Source organism: Betta splendens, chromosome 4, assembly GCF_900634795.4.
Source record: "Betta splendens chromosome 4, fBetSpl5.4, whole genome shotgun sequence".
NCBI lineage: Eukaryota > Metazoa > Chordata > Actinopteri > Anabantiformes > Osphronemidae > Betta > Betta splendens.
In genome coordinates, this window is record NC_040884.2 from 26,483,352 (window position 1) to 26,501,380 (window position 18,029).

Genomic DNA, 18,029 nt, shown 5'->3' on the forward strand with positions numbered 1-18,029 from the left:
GTTTTTTGTTTTCCTGTTACTTTGTCAGAGTTCTTGTACAAAACCCTCACAATGAGGTCGCTATGATCAGCATCTTCTTCTTCACTAACGCTGATGTCACGTGTTTGCTTGATCCCGCTATGATCTGCTTACTGCTGCAGGAGCTCAGCACACAAAGGGTTTAAAGTCAAATGTGCTGTTTTTGTGGTGGTGAGAAACAACGAGCTAAGTAGGGCACCAAGGTATTCAAACCGGAGTGTCTGCTTTTGTCAAAATGCCACCAAAGTAGGTCATTGGCCTCTTTAAGACGTTTCATTCGCGCAGCAGAAAACATTTTAGTTAGATGCCTCTTACGAAGCAAGTCGTCTGATAAGAAAACCCAATCGTAGAAATTCTCGGAGCATTATAAGAACATATATTGGGGTTTTGGGAGGAACTAAGATAGTTTAGGTCCTGATCCGTTCAAGATATCTGATCCTCCCAGACTCATAATTTCATTGTTCGGCAGAAGAAAGCAGAGTCTGAAGAGTCTTGAAGCTCAGTGTACAAATGTCAGCGGCTCTTATTTCGGTGTTGTCAACCACAAGCTACAACGCAACAGTGTCTCTTCCTCAGACTGGCCTGAGCGTCTACACACATGGATGAGGTGAGACTTAATCTCTTTTTTGTTTGAAAGTTCTCATTAGAAAATATTGTGTGATTTACAGTATATAAGAGGACAACTTTGTGTACAGATCTATAGATTCATGATTAACAACGATGAGCCGTGATGAATCAGCCCTCTATCATTTGGAGATGCATTATTATCCTTCTCATTTTTTCAATAAAACGTGAGTATTGGGACGTTTCTTTACTTCAGTGCCTGATTTGAAGGAGTCACAGTTTATAGAAACCCTGCTTTGACTGCACTGACAACAGCACTGAGGTGTTTGGGTTTTGTTATCCAATAGTCAAATAGTCATAGACACATTTCGATCCTAAACTCCTCTCATAAAATCATGTGAAATGCAGACTGACATCAACACAGGAGAAGAGAGAGCATCTGATGCTCTGTGGTTTGTGCACAGGTTGCCCTCTGGCTCCCGCTGGAGGCGTGCGATTCATCAGCTATGGCCACCTGACAGTGGAGCCAGGTCCAGTCTTCCTCATAGGCTCAAACCTGACAGTCTACTGTCACGTCACAGAATGTCACTCCAGGTAAAACTGGACATAATAGATATTAGGCTTGAGATAATATGATGCATCATGTGACGTCTGTTCAATAAAAATATGCTCCTCACTTTCAGCTCCATAATATCCCTCCATCTGAACGACGAGATGGTCAAATCTTCGAGGAGAATCAACTGCACCACAGCGAAATTTGACCTCATCAGTGTCCAGAAGCCGCAGTCTACGGTGATCTGCAAGCTGCAGACAGATCAGAGGTCTCGGATCGTCAGTGGACTGGACCTGCGCGGCGGACGTACGTTCACTCACAGTGGCATTTACAGTTCTTATTGATCGCTTTGACCTGTTTTAAAAAACAAGGTTTCACTTCACTCAGTCATCATCATCACTGTTCCAGCAAAGCATCAGACACATGGATCCTGTCTTCTATTTGGGTCTGGCCAGGACCTCCTCCACATCACAGGCGATGTCCTCGTCCTCTTCCACGTCCGACTCCTCTCTCTCCCTGTTTGTAGCACTGAGGCTCAGACTGTTTGGTGTTGTGTTTTTTGGTCTAAGAATTCATATTTAGTGTGTAAGCCATTGGCATTCCCGCCGTAAAAACAGTCGCCTCAGTTTATGTCTTCATACCGTGAGAGAGAGCAACATGTGATGAACAGATCAAATAACAGAAAGGGAGTTGATTTGAAAGAGGAGAGCGCGGGTGCAGTGAGTGTTCACTCTTGGGTTTGTTAGGATTTGCCTCTAGAACCTGCCAGCATCTTCTGGTTCAGCCTCTGTGCTTCTGTTCATACGTTCAGTCTCTAGAGGTTGTTTCTGTTTCCGTATTTCTGTCGCCATCTGCTGTTGCTTTCGCTGGTTGACCTGTTCATCGTCTGTTACTCAGTGCACCAGTGGTTTTCTTGCTTTAGGACTCTCCTCATGAGACTAATTCCCACATTTGAGTTCATTTGTGTTAAATTGTATTCATTTGTTCTCACCACACATGCTTTTTTAAATTTTTACTCCACCTTATTTTTATTCTTTACTCTCAGTTCCTCCATCTAAACCTGACAGCGTTATCTGTGAGACGACGCGGAGCTCAGACGTCATCGCCTGCTCATGGAAAAGGGGACAGCAGACGTATCTCCCCACCACCTACAACGTTTCAGTCAGCAGGTGCAGCTCAAAACAAGTCACCGTTTTCTCACCGTTTTCCAGCATTGGCTCTGCAGAACAGCCCATTTATTTCACTCACATTTATTTGTGTTTTTGCCTCAGAGAAAATGGCACCAATCTACTTTTCAGCCTGATCCGAGATGCTGAAGAAGTGTCCATTCCACGAGGGATTCTAGACGAACACACTAACTACCAGCTAATCATCGCCAGTTACAACCGCTTTGGAGCCTCGCAGTGCGATACGTTCACCTTCCGTGTGATAGAGATAGGTAATATCAGCCTCAATCTTATGAATGAGTGAGCCTGCGTGGGAAGTTTTGTTAATCTGAACGATTGGCTGTGTTCGTCAGAAGTTAGTCATCCTGGGACTTGTGCTGTGCTGAGGCCGTTGTTTTGTTGTTGCGGTTTGACTCACTTGTCCTGGCTATCGGCAAACTGCCTCTGTTTCTGTAATATGTCTTTGAAGTGAAAGACTTGCACACCGTGTTGACCTATCTTTGTCCCCCTTTTAGTAAACCTTTCAAGTTTTAACATCCGCCTCAACAGCTTTGGCTTTTTGAGTCAGGTCTCTAAAGGAATTTACTGTTTTATCCCATAAGGAGCCAGATGTCACCAAATGGGCCTCAGATCTTATGGGTTATTCTTTGTTTTAAATGGTATAGTATTTATTTTGTGTATTTGTGTGTGTGTGTGTGTGTGTGTGTGTGTGTGTGTGTGTGTGTGTGTGTGTGTGTGTGTGTGTGTGTGTGTGTGTGTGTGTGTGTGTGTGTTACAGTAATGCCAGAGATCCCTCATATTATGCAAGTTGAGTTTGGAAACAGCTCCTCTGCAGCTGTGTTACGGTGGAATACAACAGAATCCTCAGAGCATCTCAGAGCCCATGTCAGGCTCCGCACAGCTGATCACCCTTGGGTAAAGTAATGCTTACCCACAGCACCAGTCTTCATCCAGTAGTGTGCAGATGTACTAACATCGTGACACCATGATGTTATTTAGGAAGAGAGAGAGGCAACGGAGCTCCACAAGGACCGGGTGAGAGTGGACGGCCTGAGGCCCCTGACAGAATATCAGTTCCAGGTGAGAGCGTGTCGATCAGCGTCTGAGCTGCTGAGCGCCGGCGCGACCCCCGGCCCCGCTCCCCTCTCGTCCCCCACCAGAGGGTCCTTCTGTAGCAAGTGGAGTGCAGCTGTGAGCGGCAAAAGCCCAGGAAAAGGCAAGCTCACGACACAAACCTCAAAATTCACACCAACTGACTGTGATAAGGAAGACGTTTGACGTCACTTAAACAACAACCCACGTTTTGTGGCAACCGTTATCCTCAGGTCCATCTCAGCAGCTGCGGGTTTGGAGAGCGTTCAGCAACCTTGATGCAAACAAGCTGTGGAATGTGACTGTTTTGTGGAAGGTGAGGTGTAAAACCTATTTACTGACAGTGACTCTGGGTGTTTACACACAAACAGCACTGCTCACTGAAATAAATTAAACTACTATGAATGAATGGAAAAATGGGCTTCCTTCAGTTTCTTCTGCTTCTGTGGTATCCATATATTCTAAACATTCAAATGTCCAAAATATGTCTTTTAAAACTTACTTGTTGATGTAAATGAAGCTGTAGTGATGGATGGGTTTCTTCCACAGCCTCCGTCTCCAGAGGATTTCAGTGGCCAGGTGCAGCGCTATGTGATTGTAGTGGGCCATAACCTGAAACAGGCTGTGACCTGTGGTGCTGCTTTGACCCAGTGTTCAGTTCCGGTACCGGGAGAGGTTCCGGCTCTGACCGTCAGTGCTGTCACCTCATACGGGGCCTCTCCTCCAGCTGTGGTGCCCATGAGACGCTCAGGTAAACAGATATCAAACCAGTAAACAAAACAAGGAAGCTGGAGCCAAAGGGGCCGACAGGTGTGATGCTCTTTTGTGTTAGGTGGTTTTGCACCGACTCTGAATGAGGTGACTCCGGCAAGTAGCGGCAGCGCTGTGCTCGTCTCCTGGTCACAGCCAGACACCAAGCAGCAGTCAACATCTGGGGAGGAGCTGCTGCACTATGTGGTGGAGTGGACAAGTGTGCCTGCTGTTCAGCTACAGTGGCTCAAGTTGGACAAAAGTCAAAACAGCACATCCATCACCGGTAGGGGGCATCTGCCCTTTATGTACAATAACCCCCTCCCCCCACACACACGAAATACAGATGATGGAGTATGAGACATGCAAAGGCTTCACATGTGATCAACCAGTGGCCTCTTGTGTTCATTTGGTGAATCACATGTGCATGTGTTCTTTTAGGTCTGACTCCAGGTGTGAGGTACAATATCTCTGTGTACACTGTGACCAGCAGAGGGGTCAGCTCTCCATCATCTCAACTGGTCTACTCTAAGCAACAGGGTACGATGAGGCTCACATTGTCTCATGTGGTGTATGCTACACACATACACATACTCTCTGTCTTGCTGTTTGTGGCAGAACCGGTGGCCAGACCCACAATGCAGGTTCTGGTCCAGAAGACCAGGCGGCTCCTTGTCCAGTGGGATGAGCTGCCTGTAAACCAGCAGAAAGGCTTCATCACACACTACACCATCTACATCCAGATGCTGGACTACAGCAGCAATGGTCAGTGTTCATATACAATATGTCACATAAGTGAGTACACCCCTCACATCTCTGCAAACATTTAGTTATATCTATTTATAGAACAACACTGCATAAATGACACAATGAAATGTAGTCAGTGTAAAGTTTGTATAGCAGTGTAAGTGCTAAGCACTGCTTAGACTGTACGCTGCACACTGCAGCAAATAGATCTGCATGGTTGTTGCCTCTCAATCAATCAATCAATCAATCAATCAATCAATCAATCAATAGATGACAATAAAAACAATAAATGAGATAAATGAAAGCTTTAATAAGTCATATATTACAACAGTAATAAAACATATAATACAGAAAATGGACAGTCAATGGAAACAATCCTAAAGGAAACACTAGAGGTTTAGAAATATATAGAAGTACAAAAGTAAAAGCTAATAAAAGTTAGTACAAATAGTGATAAAAGAAAAATAAATAAATTTAAGTTTAGGTAAAAATAATACTTGAAAAAAAATAAAGTAATCTCTCTCTTTCTCTCTCTCTCTCTCTCTCTCTCTCTCTCTCTCTCTCTCTCTCTCTCTATATATATATATATATATATATATATATATATATATATATATATTGTATATAAACTATTACTATTACTATAAATTACTATTTACTATTCTAAAGATGATGCACAAGAAAGCTCGCAAACAATTTGCTGCAGACATGCAAACTAAGGACCAGGACTACTGGAACAATGTTCTGTGGTCTGATGAGACCAAGATAAACCTATTTGGTTAAGATGGTGTCAAGCGTGCGTGGCGGCAACCAGGTGAGGAGTACAAAGACAATGATGTCTGGCCTACCGTCAAACATAGTGGTGAGAGTGTCATAATATGGGGCTGCATGAGTGCTGCTGACATTGGGGGTTGGAGCTACAGTTTAATTGAGGGAAACATGAAATTTAACACGTACTGTGACATACTGAAGCAGAGCATGAAGCAGTGTTCCAGCATGATAATGACACCTCCAAGATGACCACTGGCCTGCTGAAGAGGCTGAGGGTGAAGGTGATGGACCGGCCAAGCATGTCTCCAGACCTAAACCCCATAGAACACCTCTGAGGCATCCTGAAAAGGATGGTGGAGAAGCACAAGGTCTCAAATGTCCACCACCTCCATGATGTTGTGATCGAGGAGTGAAACCTGTGAAGCTCTGGTGAACTCCATGGCCAAGAGACTTCAAGCCATGCTGGAAAATGATGGTGGCCACGCAGAATATTGACGTTTAACATTTTCACTTGGGGGTGTACTCACTTTTGTTGCCAAGGGTTTCAGCTATTATTGCTGTATTTTTAGTTATTTTATTTTATTTTATTTTAACTTTACACTGACTACTTTTCATTGTGTCAAAGAGTCATTTTTGCAGTGTTGTTGAAAAGATATAACTAAATTATTTGCTTGAGATGTGAGGGGTGTACCCACTTTTGTGACATACTGTATGTAGAGCTCAAACATTTCATCAGTCAGCACACAAAACCACAACTCATTTACTATCAGTTTTTTGTACAATTTATAGCTATAGGACAACAACATATTTGGTATGAAAAACCATCCTGTTCTTTAAGTCATTTATCACGTGTGGGAAGTTATATGCAGTAATATACAGACATTGTTTCAGGGTGTTAGATAATGGAAAGTGTGCAAGCAGCATTCCATTGACTCTCCCCTCCCACAACGCATCAGCAGGGTTTTTCTGTTCTTACTTCCAGTAATGAGGTGAATTTCAAGCATTAAACTGCTGATTGGTAGTTTTATTTATTGTTTCTATTCATATAGAATCGCCTCTACATAATAGTTGGCTTCAAAACCTAAAAGGGTAAGAGAGTTCATGAAGTATAACAGACTTGTGTGTGTCTAGTTCGGCTTTGGACGTATGTTATAGTGAGCACATTTGAGTTTGTCATCCGTTTCACAGAGCCGTCAGTGAATCATAGAGTTTTTTAGAACCTGACTCTGACCACAAACAGGAAACCGTGTGGCTACATGCACGCATGCAACTGTGAAGGCTGTTATCAACCTAGCCCGCCTCACACACTATTTCTGGAACCCTATTGTAATTGTTTGTATCTTGACTCTTGGAGACAGAACGTCTCCCTTTAAGCCTTATGACTTACCTAAAACCTGTCACCAGATACAAACAGATTCTGCCCCGGTAAAAACACAACTCACAACTCTGGCTCCTTAGAAATAGATTTAAACCAGAAGAACTAAAAAGTGTAAGTGGATCTCAGGTCTGGACTTTTGAGTACTGGATTGGACAACACATTCTCATCACTAGGTCCACTAGGATCCAACTGGTCTGTTCTGGGTAACTGCTTCCTTAGATGTGTTTGTATAACAGCAATGTATCAAATGGCAAAAATCTCTAAATAACATGAAGTTGTGAAAGAGGTCAGGTAGAGAACAGGGAGTTTCAGTTTGTTGTTCAGCCGTCTGATGTGCACCTTTGACTGTTTTGGTTCACTGCTCTCACGTCGCTGTTTTCCACTACGGCGGGTGGCTGCTGTCCATAACACACAAAGAGAGAGACTCGAGCTCAGTGACAGGAGGCCAAAGCGTTTGAGACCAAAAGCAGAGCTTTTGCTGACGCCCGCTTGCTTCTGTGCAGTGACGGTTTCCGCCTCAGGCCCCCGGCAGACGTGGGTCGACTGCCCCGAAGGCGCTCTGGCTCTGCAGCTGACCGCGTCCACGTCAGCGGGCGAGGGCCCGCCGGCGAGGTGGGTCCTGCCTCAGCCCGAGGCCCCTGCAGGTCAGCCTCCTGCTCCCGTCCCATCACCAGTGTAACCACACGCACCCGGCCATTCACGGTCACATCACCGTTGATAACCTGTCTCCTCGTTTCTAGTTGGCCTGGTGATTGTGATTGTTTTCGTCATTGCCCTCTTTCTAGCCATCATCGCCAACCTCATGTGCTGGAGCTGCGTGAGGAAAAGGTATTGATTCTACTATCCGCCGTTGCAAAGTTAATTAAGGACAACAGTCATCATCTGATAGCAACAACAGCTTTCTGTGACGCTAATCGCTGTTTTTGCCTCATGGCCTCCTGCGAAGTGCTCTGAATGTGCCTAAGTTTTGTTTTACTAGTAACCGCCGCAGATGCCACCATAGCTGATTTCACGATATACCACACCACAACATGAGCAGATGAACCTGAACCCACACGATTAATATGAACAGAAACCTAACGTCTGGAGCAAAATCTGTACCGATTGTGGTCAAGAGCTCTAATCTGATGTGTGGTTTCAAATGTGGATATTGACTGAGCGCTTACTAATGGACGGGTTTGGGGGCCCGAGGGAAACATTTTCCAGCCACTGCTTTTGTCATATGTAAATGCAGCTTCACAGTAATTTTCATTTCAGATTCTGAACGAAATATTGAATTGTCTTCATATTTCAGGATCAAGCAGAAATGCGTAGCCTGGGGACCCGCCTGGCTTAGTGAAAACCTGCCCAAACCAGGAAACAGCAACGCCATCAGACTGCTGGAGGTAAGAAAAACAGGGCAGGGAACTGCAGAGGGGCCCTCTTCCCTCTTATCAAGTGACCTAACACCACAAAGCCAAAATACTAACAAGCAGCAACGGAAACAAGTGCACCAGCAATGAGAACAGAATCACACTGTATATCAGTCAAACTCTGAAGTGATGTTCCAGTGATGTCTTTGCTACTTTGTTTGCCACTCAACACAAAGTATCAACTCTAACTAGGGTTTGTTTTTGATTGACTGCTTCTCAGCTGGGCGGAAGCGAACCGTCGCTAACGTGCACCCACAGCGACCCCCCTCTGTCCCCCGTCTCCTTGATCTCCTGGGAGGAGCGGGACGACGTGTACCCCAACATCCACGTCGAACCGTCCCCGCCCGGCGCGGAGCGGCCGCCGTCACCGACGACGGGTTGTAGGAGCGATGCCCAGCTGGAGGACGTCAGCTACAAGCCCCAGGTCGCCACGCTGGCCCTGCTACAGGAGGAGGCGAAGGGGGCGGAGGAGGAGCAGGGGGAGGTGTCCCGCAGTGACGAGGAGGACGCGTGCTCGGTGTTCGAAGGGTGCGGCGGAGCTCTGCTCTCCAGCGTGGAGGTGGATTTCTCTACTTCACCCCTGGTTCTGACCCTCAGATCCGTTCGCGGCCTTTCGTGGCCCAAAACGTCCCCGGCCCTGAACAGAGCGTTCTTGCCGGTCCGAACTGAGACTGAGGAGGACGTTGAAGTGGACTCTCGCACTCCTGACATCCCCCCTGACATCTCGCTGGCTCGGTGTTCAGTCGGGACAGCGTTGCATTGCGATTACTTCCCTCAGGTAGCTGCTGTGAGCGGCTCTCAGGCGTAGCAGCAGCGACGCAACACCACCAGGACATAATGCACTACTCTACTGACTCTTTAAAGGAAGCATTAACCAACCCCACCAGTGTTTAGATCTGGCCTCACATTACCTGTAACTACGGTGAACTCAGGGGAAAGAGATCAGAATGAATAAAACATTGGTTTTCATTGAACACCAAGCGATTCTTTACTGCCAGGTGTTGACTTTTAGCCCCGTTAGCAGCACGGCTGTGTGCAGTAGACGCTGGTCTGTCGCTCCCTCGCTAAGCGGGTGTAAATAAATGCTAATTCAATGAGTGTATTCAGCCAATGTTAGCGTGCTAATAAAAGGATGCCCTCACGAGTGGATTATACTGATGTTTAATTGACAAACTAGTATATAGCAGTAATATAGGTCAATGAGTAAGTGCACAGCGGAGGAACTATAAATCAGCACTGTGTGAAGATAAGACACTGAAACCTTTATGGTACTTCTTTTGAGGTGTGACCTCCGTCTGCCGCTAATGACCTCTGGTACAGTGTGAATTGATTCCAAAATATGATCAGATAAAAGTTATCATGGGGATCTCCCTGCTACATACAGTGGTTGGTGTACAGTGATCTGCTCCTGAACCTTATGCTCCTCTCGTACTACACCAGCTGCAGTTCTGCACCATTTTTTTACAGCACTTCCTGAGCGTTGTCTCACTTCCTCCTTGTTTTTTAAACTACAAGGATTGGACCCTGTGAAGTTTGTCCGAGTCCAGTCTGGCTGATTTCAATGACTGTCAGTCGTTGTCAGTCAGTGTTTTGATTTTTGATTTTTTTTTGGGTCATTTGTTAGTTAATACAGAGCCTAAGGCTAAAATGTGCTGCAGCTGGCAGGGGAAGTCCCCCGATGAACCACATGGGCTTCTGAAGGAAGGAGTAAAGAACTATGGGCATGTGGAAATTTTGAAGATGAAACATAAAGTGGGGGGACTTAATTTTGATGTTTAATTGCAGTTAGTCTTGCGTCAGCTCTTATCAAGGTGAAAGTTCCTCTCTGTGACACTGAATGATCCTTATGCTCCCTCATGTACCATCCAAACACACAGCAGGTCACACTCTGCAGTCTCTGCCACGTTGGGAACGGAGCATTTCATTTGTGATAAATTGCGCGAAGGAAGACGTTTTTTGAACGCTGAAAATCCCACAATACACACTTTTAAGCGTTTTCTGCAGGCGTCCAGGAATTCTGCGCGAATGTGCCATGCCGTGCGCGCACACGCGCGGGCGCGTGGCTTCACTGGTAACTTAAGGCTTAAGTTCTCAGCCAAAGGCGGAGTCAGCGCCGCGGCTCGGCTTCTACCTTAGCGCGAGTTAAACACACGCGTCTAAATAAAGATGTTCAGGTCGACGTACGACAAAGGATAGAGCTTCAGACGACTCCAGAGTTTGATGTTACACCGGGATGTGACGTCTGGGTGAGTGTTTCCAGCGCTTTATGCGCCTTTTTCCATTGCCACCTGTGGACTATACGCGGCGCAGCGTGACGCTCCAAGTATATTGATTTAGCATGAGCAGACACGTAAAATACTAACTCCGGCATCAAGGAGGGGGAAATTAAACTTACCTTAAATGTACTATTGTTATTCTGATGATAATAAATCACTCTGATGAGAGTAGAGGCGTTCGCAGCTAATGGACGCGTGTGTTTGTGCTCATTTGAAGGCTGACGTAGCGGCTCCTGCTACAGTAAAATGTTAGAGACCCAAGGAGGTGACTGATGACTCGCACCGACAATGTCTCAAACATGCGCCATCTTCGCCGTCGTTTTATTGCTGGCCGTGCAGCTTTGCGCAGGTACGTTCCCAGTGGCGCGGACTCACACCTGTCATTATATGTTTCATTACATGGACATGAGAGTTTGAGGGTTTCCTGACTTGCACTTGGCTACAGAGAATATTAAATATGCAGGTTCAATCAAAGTTAGCATATGAATAATAATAATAATATGACTCTTTGCTGTTAGGTGAGAAGTCCTGCTCCCTCTGGTCCAGTGCTGGACCTGTGGTGCCGCTCAGATCCACTTTTATAGTTTACTGCAGCTTTAACTGCAACTGCAAAGGGTCCATGTCCAGTGGCCACCCGCCGGCGGCACAGAGCCACAGCACGCTCAATTCAACAACCATATACTTTAGGGTGGTGAACATAACCAAGAACAGGACGTACAGCTGCCACTGTAACTGCTCCCCAGCGCTGGATCCCTGTGGAATGGACATCTCCGCGGGGCGTGAGTGTGAAGCAACGCAGCTTCTTTTTCTTCCTTGTCAAGAGTGCGTTCATATTAATAAGGTGGTTGACCATTGCATAGTCACCATACAGCTCGCCATAGTGTAAGATCACCATGAAGCAACAGCTTTCATACCACAGTCAGCCAGTGCTGAGACACTAAGATCATGGTTCTGCTTTCTCTCATGTTTCTATGTTGGTAGTTCAGCACAGCTAAGTGACAGTAGAATAATGGGAGTGTGAATATAATATGTGTTATATAATATTATAGAGCATGCACTACGGTTCTTACTCACTAATTACGTTAATGGCTGATCACTTCCTTATTCATCAAACTGATTTGCCTTTGTCCTACAGACCTACCAGATCGCCCAAAGAACGTTTCATGCACCTTCAAGGTGAAAGATAACGAAAGTGGAGATGTGTTCTGCACCTGGAACACAGGGCGTGATACTCTTCTAGGAAACAGTTCAACGCTGTGGTGAGTTTAAAGACCTGAGCTCTATGGTGAAAACACCCCAGTGTGTCTTTCTTCTGCTTTCACATAAGGTGTGTCTTTTTCCTGTTTTAGGATCAGAACTGTATCTGGGAACGGCACAGATGAACTGCGTCTCACCCGTAAGGGAACTGACTCCCCGTCGGGTAGTTTCCCTCTGTCCACGTCTGTCCAGCTCATCTCTGTGCGGGTCCATGTCCAGAACCCTCTGGGCTCTGCAGAGTCCTCCACCATTAACTACACCCTCAGAGACATTGGTAAGGCCAACGTGAGATGCTGATTACTTTGACCCATCCTTTTCCCCCGTGCACTCATTTCGTTTGTGCAGGAGTTGACAGTCGCTTTTGTGTGTTATTATTTTTGACCATTTTGGTTTATGTGTTGATTTGACCAGTGATGCCGTCAAGTCCTGACCTCGTGCAAGTTGACTGCTTGTCCCGGAGGTGCAGCGTCGCTGTGAAGCAGCCTGTGAGGACTGAACACCTGGAGATTCAGTACACAGCAGGACAGACGTGGACAACGTACACACAGCAGGTAACACATGCAAACCTTTAGTGCTTTGGATTTGGGGGACTTTCAGCGTGTCGCTACAGGTCTTTCAGAAGGTTGTATAAGGCCTTTGAAGACCTACAAGGTGTGAGAAGACCACACTGCTGACTCAATACTAAAAGCAGATATGTGTGTTTGAGGTGAACTCAGGGTAGTACAAGCCTCAAAAACAAATGTGACCTTTTAAAGCTATGAAGCCCAAGTATTTCTACACCATGATCATTAATGGCACTTTACTGCAAATAAAAATACAGAATGTGTTTTTCGACTTACAGGTTGCTCCGATGAGTTCAGTCTGGTCCATCTCCTCTCTGGAGCCGTATAGGCTGTACCACTTCAAAGCCAGATCCAAATTTGCTACTGGTCTGTGGAGTGAGTGGAGCTCAACCGTGACCAGCTGGACGGAGGAGGAGAGTGAGTATATAATAGCCAACCTGCAGCTTCTGTTCATGAGCCCACCTTCAGATTTTTCTACACTTTCGTTCTATATTTGCGTAAGCAGACAGACACACTCATGTCTCTATGACGCCCGTTTTGCAAGCTCTCACAGTGAAGTCTTTTGAGCAAAGCCAGCCATTAGAGATAAGGCACAATTATGAGGGCGGGAGGGTTATGATGTGTTGAAGATGACAGCGTTGCTTCATGGGAAGTGACAGGATATTTATAATACCGATGGCGTGAAGATAAGCAGGTCTCGCTTCAGCTGTGTGTGCGTGAATGTGCAGCAGTGACAGATCATCAGCCTACAGGAGTCGGTCACAGTAGATACAGCTGAAGGACGTTTCTGTACAGGACATCGGTCTGTCCATCACCTTCATCCCCTGAGTCATTCTGTCTAATGTGAGACGCCGGTGTAAATTGTGATTAGAACTCCACTGATTTCCTGGCAGCCGCAGGTTGTATGTCTGGTCAACTTGGAGATCTGACACCGGCTAGAGGAAGCTTGCAGCATACGATTACAGTTACAGTTAGCATCCCACAGCTGTGTCTGCGAGTACATGTTGAGTTCAGATTTGTATTTTCTGATCCTATAAAAAAGCCGCTTCTTATTAGGCAACTTTATAGTCATAGGAGGAGCTAAAGTTTAAGAGGGGTCGTGCAGAAGAAAATGAAACTAACCACCTTTAACATACACATAGCACATAAAAACCCACTGTAATAAACCACATTTCACAGGTTGGGTTTGAACACCAGACAGGCCTAAAATGATCATCAGTTGTAAAATATCATGTTAAAATCACATAAAAGAAAATTATGTACAATACTAAGACAAGAACATTGTTGTGTTTTTGAGGTGCTACTAATTAGTGAATACACAGATTCCCCACTGCTCTTGAACTCACCAGCGTCCATGGTCAGAACGATTTCCTGTTCTGACCATGTGACATTAAAATGACTCTGAAAATACAAAAACAACATTAACTCTGTGGAGTATGTAAAGCAATTTGCAGTTTGAGTTTCACACTGAAGTGAAATTAAATCATAACTGGAAGAGCTACTGTGGTTGTTAAACCTCATTCACTGTACGTTGTCACCACCTGCTTCTTTATCGCACAACTGCCAATCAGTACAGTGGCTCAGAGAGCGTCTCGCAGCTTCCTCCTACGTGCAGTACATGAATTAGAGCCTGAGATGTCACCTGCTGTCGCCAGCGTTGGTCCAGTAACTACATCACATTCAATAAAGGATTTTAAAAAATACACCGTCATCTTTATTGTAATGCTTCATTTAGAACAACTTGTATATTATGAATGTATACAGTGATACAGAGATGAGGCCAGTTTCTTGGTACTGTTACTCATTCCTCAGGAAAATTAAAGTACTCTACTCGTCTGCGCTGACGATGATCCACTCATGCATTGAAAAACAAAATGCAACTGCCAATAACTGCATGGTTACGTCGGAAAAGGTTTCTGTTCTTTTATGGTGCAGTGACTAATGTATGTTTTATTCTTCCAGCTCCTGCTGAAGAGCTGGATGTGTGGTTCTCTGAACATGCGTCGGATCACAGCTCCCTGAGAGTTTACTGGAAGGTAAGGTTCTAACGCTGTTTCCTCACATTGCTGAATGATGACGACACGCACGTGCACACACGTGCACACACACACGCGCGCGCGTACGTAGGTACACACACACACACTCACATACACACACACAAACGCACACACACTTGCGTCCTCTCCATACGTTCCCTCTCCTCTGTCTTGCTCTTGTGTTGTCGCCATAGTAACACTTTCTGATCATGTTGCACTAGTGTGCACTATTCAAACGAAAAGGTCAACCCTTGACCACTTCTGAGGCGTCACAGAGTCGCACATCCCCAACCTGCACAACACGCACAAACACACTCACAGACTAAAAGGGCAGAGATAAGTGAAACCTGTCAGCCGACACCACAGTTTCAATTTACAAGAAAAGAGGAGCTGAACAGAAATGGTGTGTCTTATATACTGCGGTGTGTTCATCTTCAGCATCCTGTGCACAGACACATTTCGTCACGTTAAAGCACATTTCTTTTATCAAAATCCAAGACTGTTGTATGCTGGATTATTTACTGTCGAACATTCCTGTTGCTGCAGGAGCCACACATTTCCGTCTCCAGAGGGAAGATCACTGGGTACCAGCTCAAAGCGTGTGCCCCAGATTGTGGACGGTACTTCATCGCCAACGTCAGCGCTGATGTCAGGAATTATTCAGTGCCGTTTTGTCCTAACTGCAAAGTGACTGTGTGGGCTCGCAACTCTAAAGGGCTTTCCCCTCCTGCCAGCGTCACAGCCCGCTACACAGAGGGTACAAAACACAGTCAATGATCCCTGATGTTTAATTATGCTTGTTGAAATGACACACATCTCAAATGGAGGCGTCTGTGTAAGCAGTGTTTACACATACATGTGGTTTTTCAGCCCAGCCTCCTCAGAATGTGCGAGTCACACGAGGTGAACGCGGTGTCGCCATCTACTGGACAAAGCCTGTAACTGCGCCGCTACCTGTCGCCTATCTGGTGGAGTGGTACCCGGCAGGCCACAAGATGGAGGAGCTTCGATGGGTCCGGCTCAGCGGGAACGACCGCCATGTAGTCATCACAGGTGCAGCATGTGGTGTTAAATGACATACAGTCATTATTAAACTTTACTTCTGCCAATCTCTGAAAATGCTTCATCTTGGTGTTTTTTTTGCCTGCAGACATGAAGGCGTTTGAGTGCTACCAGGGAGCAGTGTTTGTTTTCTACAGTGACAATTCGGCGAGTAGCACCACATTTACAGGTGTCGCCACTCAGGAGTCAGGTGAGATTATACATTTTTATGTGTATTAAGGCATGAAGATCTCTAAATATGATTATTGTTAGCCGTAATGACAGAAATGCAGTAACAGGATTATAACATTTGTGCTTTTCTGCTGTTTGCAGCCCCAACAGCTGGTCCACAGGTGGAGTATATATATACAGGGAAGGAAAACAGAGTGACGTGGACGGAGCTTCCCAGAGGTCAACGAATGGGCTGCATCACCAAGTACACCATCTATTTAGAGGGCAGCGGTGAACACAAGAAGACCTGTGAGCATGATCGTATTAGTTTGGCCGCAATATTCCAAGCAGCTTTCCCATTTCTTTACTGTGTGTGTGTCTGAATGTGTGCTTCAGACTCCGTCCCAGCATCAGAGAGGGGATATGTCATCCAAGGCCTGTCTCCAGATTCATACAGCGTGTGGGTGACAGCCTCCACTGCTGCAGCGGAGGGCCCCGCCGGGCAAAAAGACAGGTTCTTTGTCCAGAGTGAGCAGCGTTTCTTGGATTTGAGTTTAAACCAATTTGATTTTGCTGGCCCAAGTTCACAAGAAAAAGAAAGGAATTTTATTACATATGGCAACAATGCACAAATTGATGGGATTTGGACAGACGCCATTGTGTGTAACATTTTCCATTATGTCTGTGTGGCTGTTGCAGAGTCCCAAATATCTCTCCTACTGGTGTGTGGCGTGGTTTCCGCCGTCTTGCTGTTTGTGGTCTGTCTGTGCCAGTGCTCAGCTGTAAAACAGAGGTAAGTCAAACAGCAACAGTGTGGTCCTACTAAGTAAATGTATATTTTGTTCATTTGGTTGATTATCTTGCCATGAGCCTTTCCATGCAGCTTCCCATTTTCCCCTTCAGGTTTTGGATGTTTTTCCAGTGTCTTATCCTTGATGTGGTGCCGGATCCTGCAAACAGCAAATGGGCAAAGGAATGCACCCAGGAGAAGGTAAGAAGTGGTAATGTGGATCAAATTCAAGCTGTGCTGCTCCTCGCTTGTCCTTGTTGAACCTGAGTCTCTCTCCAAAACAGGGCAAGATGAACCTGCAGATGCAGAGTAATTCCAGTTCCAGAGAGGAAGAGGAGCCCATCCTGGTGAATGTGGAGGAGCTGCCCAAACACATGAGTGGAAGTGTCTCCTCCCAGTACCCCGCTCAGACCTGTCAGAGTCCTGACGTGGAGCCGGCCACGCTGCTCTACCCTGTGACCACATACATCACGAGCTTGTCCCACAACTCTGACAGCTCCGACCACACGCACACCTCCATGGACACAAACACAACCGTGGGATACATCTCCAACCAGGAGCCGGGAAACATTCATGAAGAGGAGGAGGATGAAGATGAAGAGTTTCCAGAAGAGCTTAGATTCTTCCCCAGCCCTGTCTTCCTGGAACAGCTGAACTTTGGAGGGAAGCTGACTTTAGATTCTGTTAAAATTTCTTGAGACAATTGTTGCCACAGACTGGACACAGCGACTGGACTGATTCCTTTTTTTCGTCTGTAAAAGAACTACCTCCGAATGAGTCATTAGCAACTTAGAAATGAGTTGTTTGTGGACATTTTCATTGAATGCATTATCAGTGTTTCCTAGGCACACTAATAAGAGGCCGTAATAAGGACTGAATATTGACTGCCTGCCTGAACTGAGATGGGGCGCCCACATTGTGACTAGCTGCAGCGGAAAGAGTGCTACTAAGATGACAGAACGCCTTTCTCTCCAGACATCTTGACATTCCTGTTTCTGACTGTGCTTCAACACATCTATGCTACCTCAACCTTAGCACAGCGAAATGGAAAATTCAATTGTCTCAGATTTAGTGGTGCACATCACCGTTCATAATACAACTGTATTCACTATATGCAACAATTAAGACTAGACTCTTAATATATCAAATATTTGGAAATATTAAATTTGAGCAAATGCAAACATGCTGATGGCTGTTGCATGTGTTTTTCTTGTTCACACCAGTGTAACATTTGTTTCAGGCACTTTGTAAAAAATTGGAAACATGAGACTACATTACATTCTGAACCCATTGGGGTGTAATTCAATTTCATTTTTAGTCTCTTTCTGATCTGAAGTAGGCTGTATTGTACTTTGAGCCACAGGTCAGTGGCACTAGAATGAAACTGGCAGTATTCTCCGAAATATTTCACAAACCCAAGATAGAAGATTTTGATTTACCAGGT

General features: G+C 45.6%; 2 protein-coding genes across 3 annotated transcripts; both read left to right on the top strand.

Moving 5' to 3' along the window:
• Window positions 1-299: 299 nt before the first annotated feature.
• Window positions 300-9,600, top strand: il23r (interleukin 23 receptor). Of its 2 annotated transcripts, none has more exons than XM_029146186.3 (17): window positions 300-625; window positions 714-809; window positions 1,047-1,176; window positions 1,266-1,441; window positions 2,181-2,304; window positions 2,407-2,573; window positions 3,080-3,216; window positions 3,301-3,517; window positions 3,627-3,709; window positions 3,943-4,144; window positions 4,226-4,429; window positions 4,585-4,683; window positions 4,762-4,908; window positions 7,543-7,683; window positions 7,780-7,867; window positions 8,334-8,424; window positions 8,672-9,600. In XM_029146186.3, the coding sequence occupies exons 2-17, from the start codon at window positions 749-751 to the stop codon at window positions 9,257-9,259; spliced, it is 2,655 nt and encodes an 884-aa protein (XP_029002019.1). In that variant the 5' UTR covers window positions 300-625; window positions 714-748; the 3' UTR covers window positions 9,260-9,600. The 2 variants fall into 2 exon arrangements, with proteins under 2 accessions (XP_029002019.1, XP_029002020.1); XM_029146187.3 differs by having other exon boundaries at window positions 7,825-7,867.
• Window positions 9,601-9,989: 389 nt separating this feature from the next.
• Window positions 9,990-17,771, top strand: il12rb2 (interleukin 12 receptor, beta 2a). The gene is made up of 16 exons (XM_029146191.3): window positions 9,990-10,697; window positions 10,945-11,076; window positions 11,246-11,506; window positions 11,863-11,986; window positions 12,077-12,258; window positions 12,396-12,535; window positions 12,826-12,964; window positions 14,510-14,583; window positions 15,130-15,340; window positions 15,454-15,636; window positions 15,734-15,835; window positions 15,958-16,104; window positions 16,192-16,323; window positions 16,495-16,588; window positions 16,699-16,786; window positions 16,870-17,771. The coding sequence occupies exons 2-16, from the start codon at window positions 11,016-11,018 to the stop codon at window positions 17,281-17,283; spliced, it is 2,352 nt and encodes a 783-aa protein (XP_029002024.1). The 5' UTR covers window positions 9,990-10,697; window positions 10,945-11,015; the 3' UTR covers window positions 17,284-17,771.
• The last annotated feature ends 258 nt before the right edge of the window (window positions 17,772-18,029 follow it).

Bases quoted from the DNA above. Each gene is read 5' to 3' on its own strand.
- il23r (XM_029146186.3), top strand. From the start codon at position 749: ATGAATCAGCCCTCTATCATTTGGAGATGCATTATTATCCTTCTCATT. The intron at 4,684-4,761 runs GTACGATGAGGC...TGTTTGTGGCAG, and splicing joins GGTCTACTCTAAGCAACAGG to AACCGGTGGCCAGACCCACA. The intron at 4,909-7,542 runs GTCAGTGTTCAT...GCTTCTGTGCAG, and splicing joins GCTGGACTACAGCAGCAATG to TGACGGTTTCCGCCTCAGGC.
- il12rb2 (XM_029146191.3), top strand. From the start codon at position 11,016: ATGTCTCAAACATGCGCCATCTTCGCCGTCGTTTTATTGCTGGCCGTG. The intron at 11,987-12,076 runs GTGAGTTTAAAG...TTCCTGTTTTAG, and splicing joins GGAAACAGTTCAACGCTGTG to GATCAGAACTGTATCTGGGA. The intron at 16,787-16,869 runs GTAAGAAGTGGT...TCTCCAAAACAG, and splicing joins AGGAATGCACCCAGGAGAAG to GGCAAGATGAACCTGCAGAT.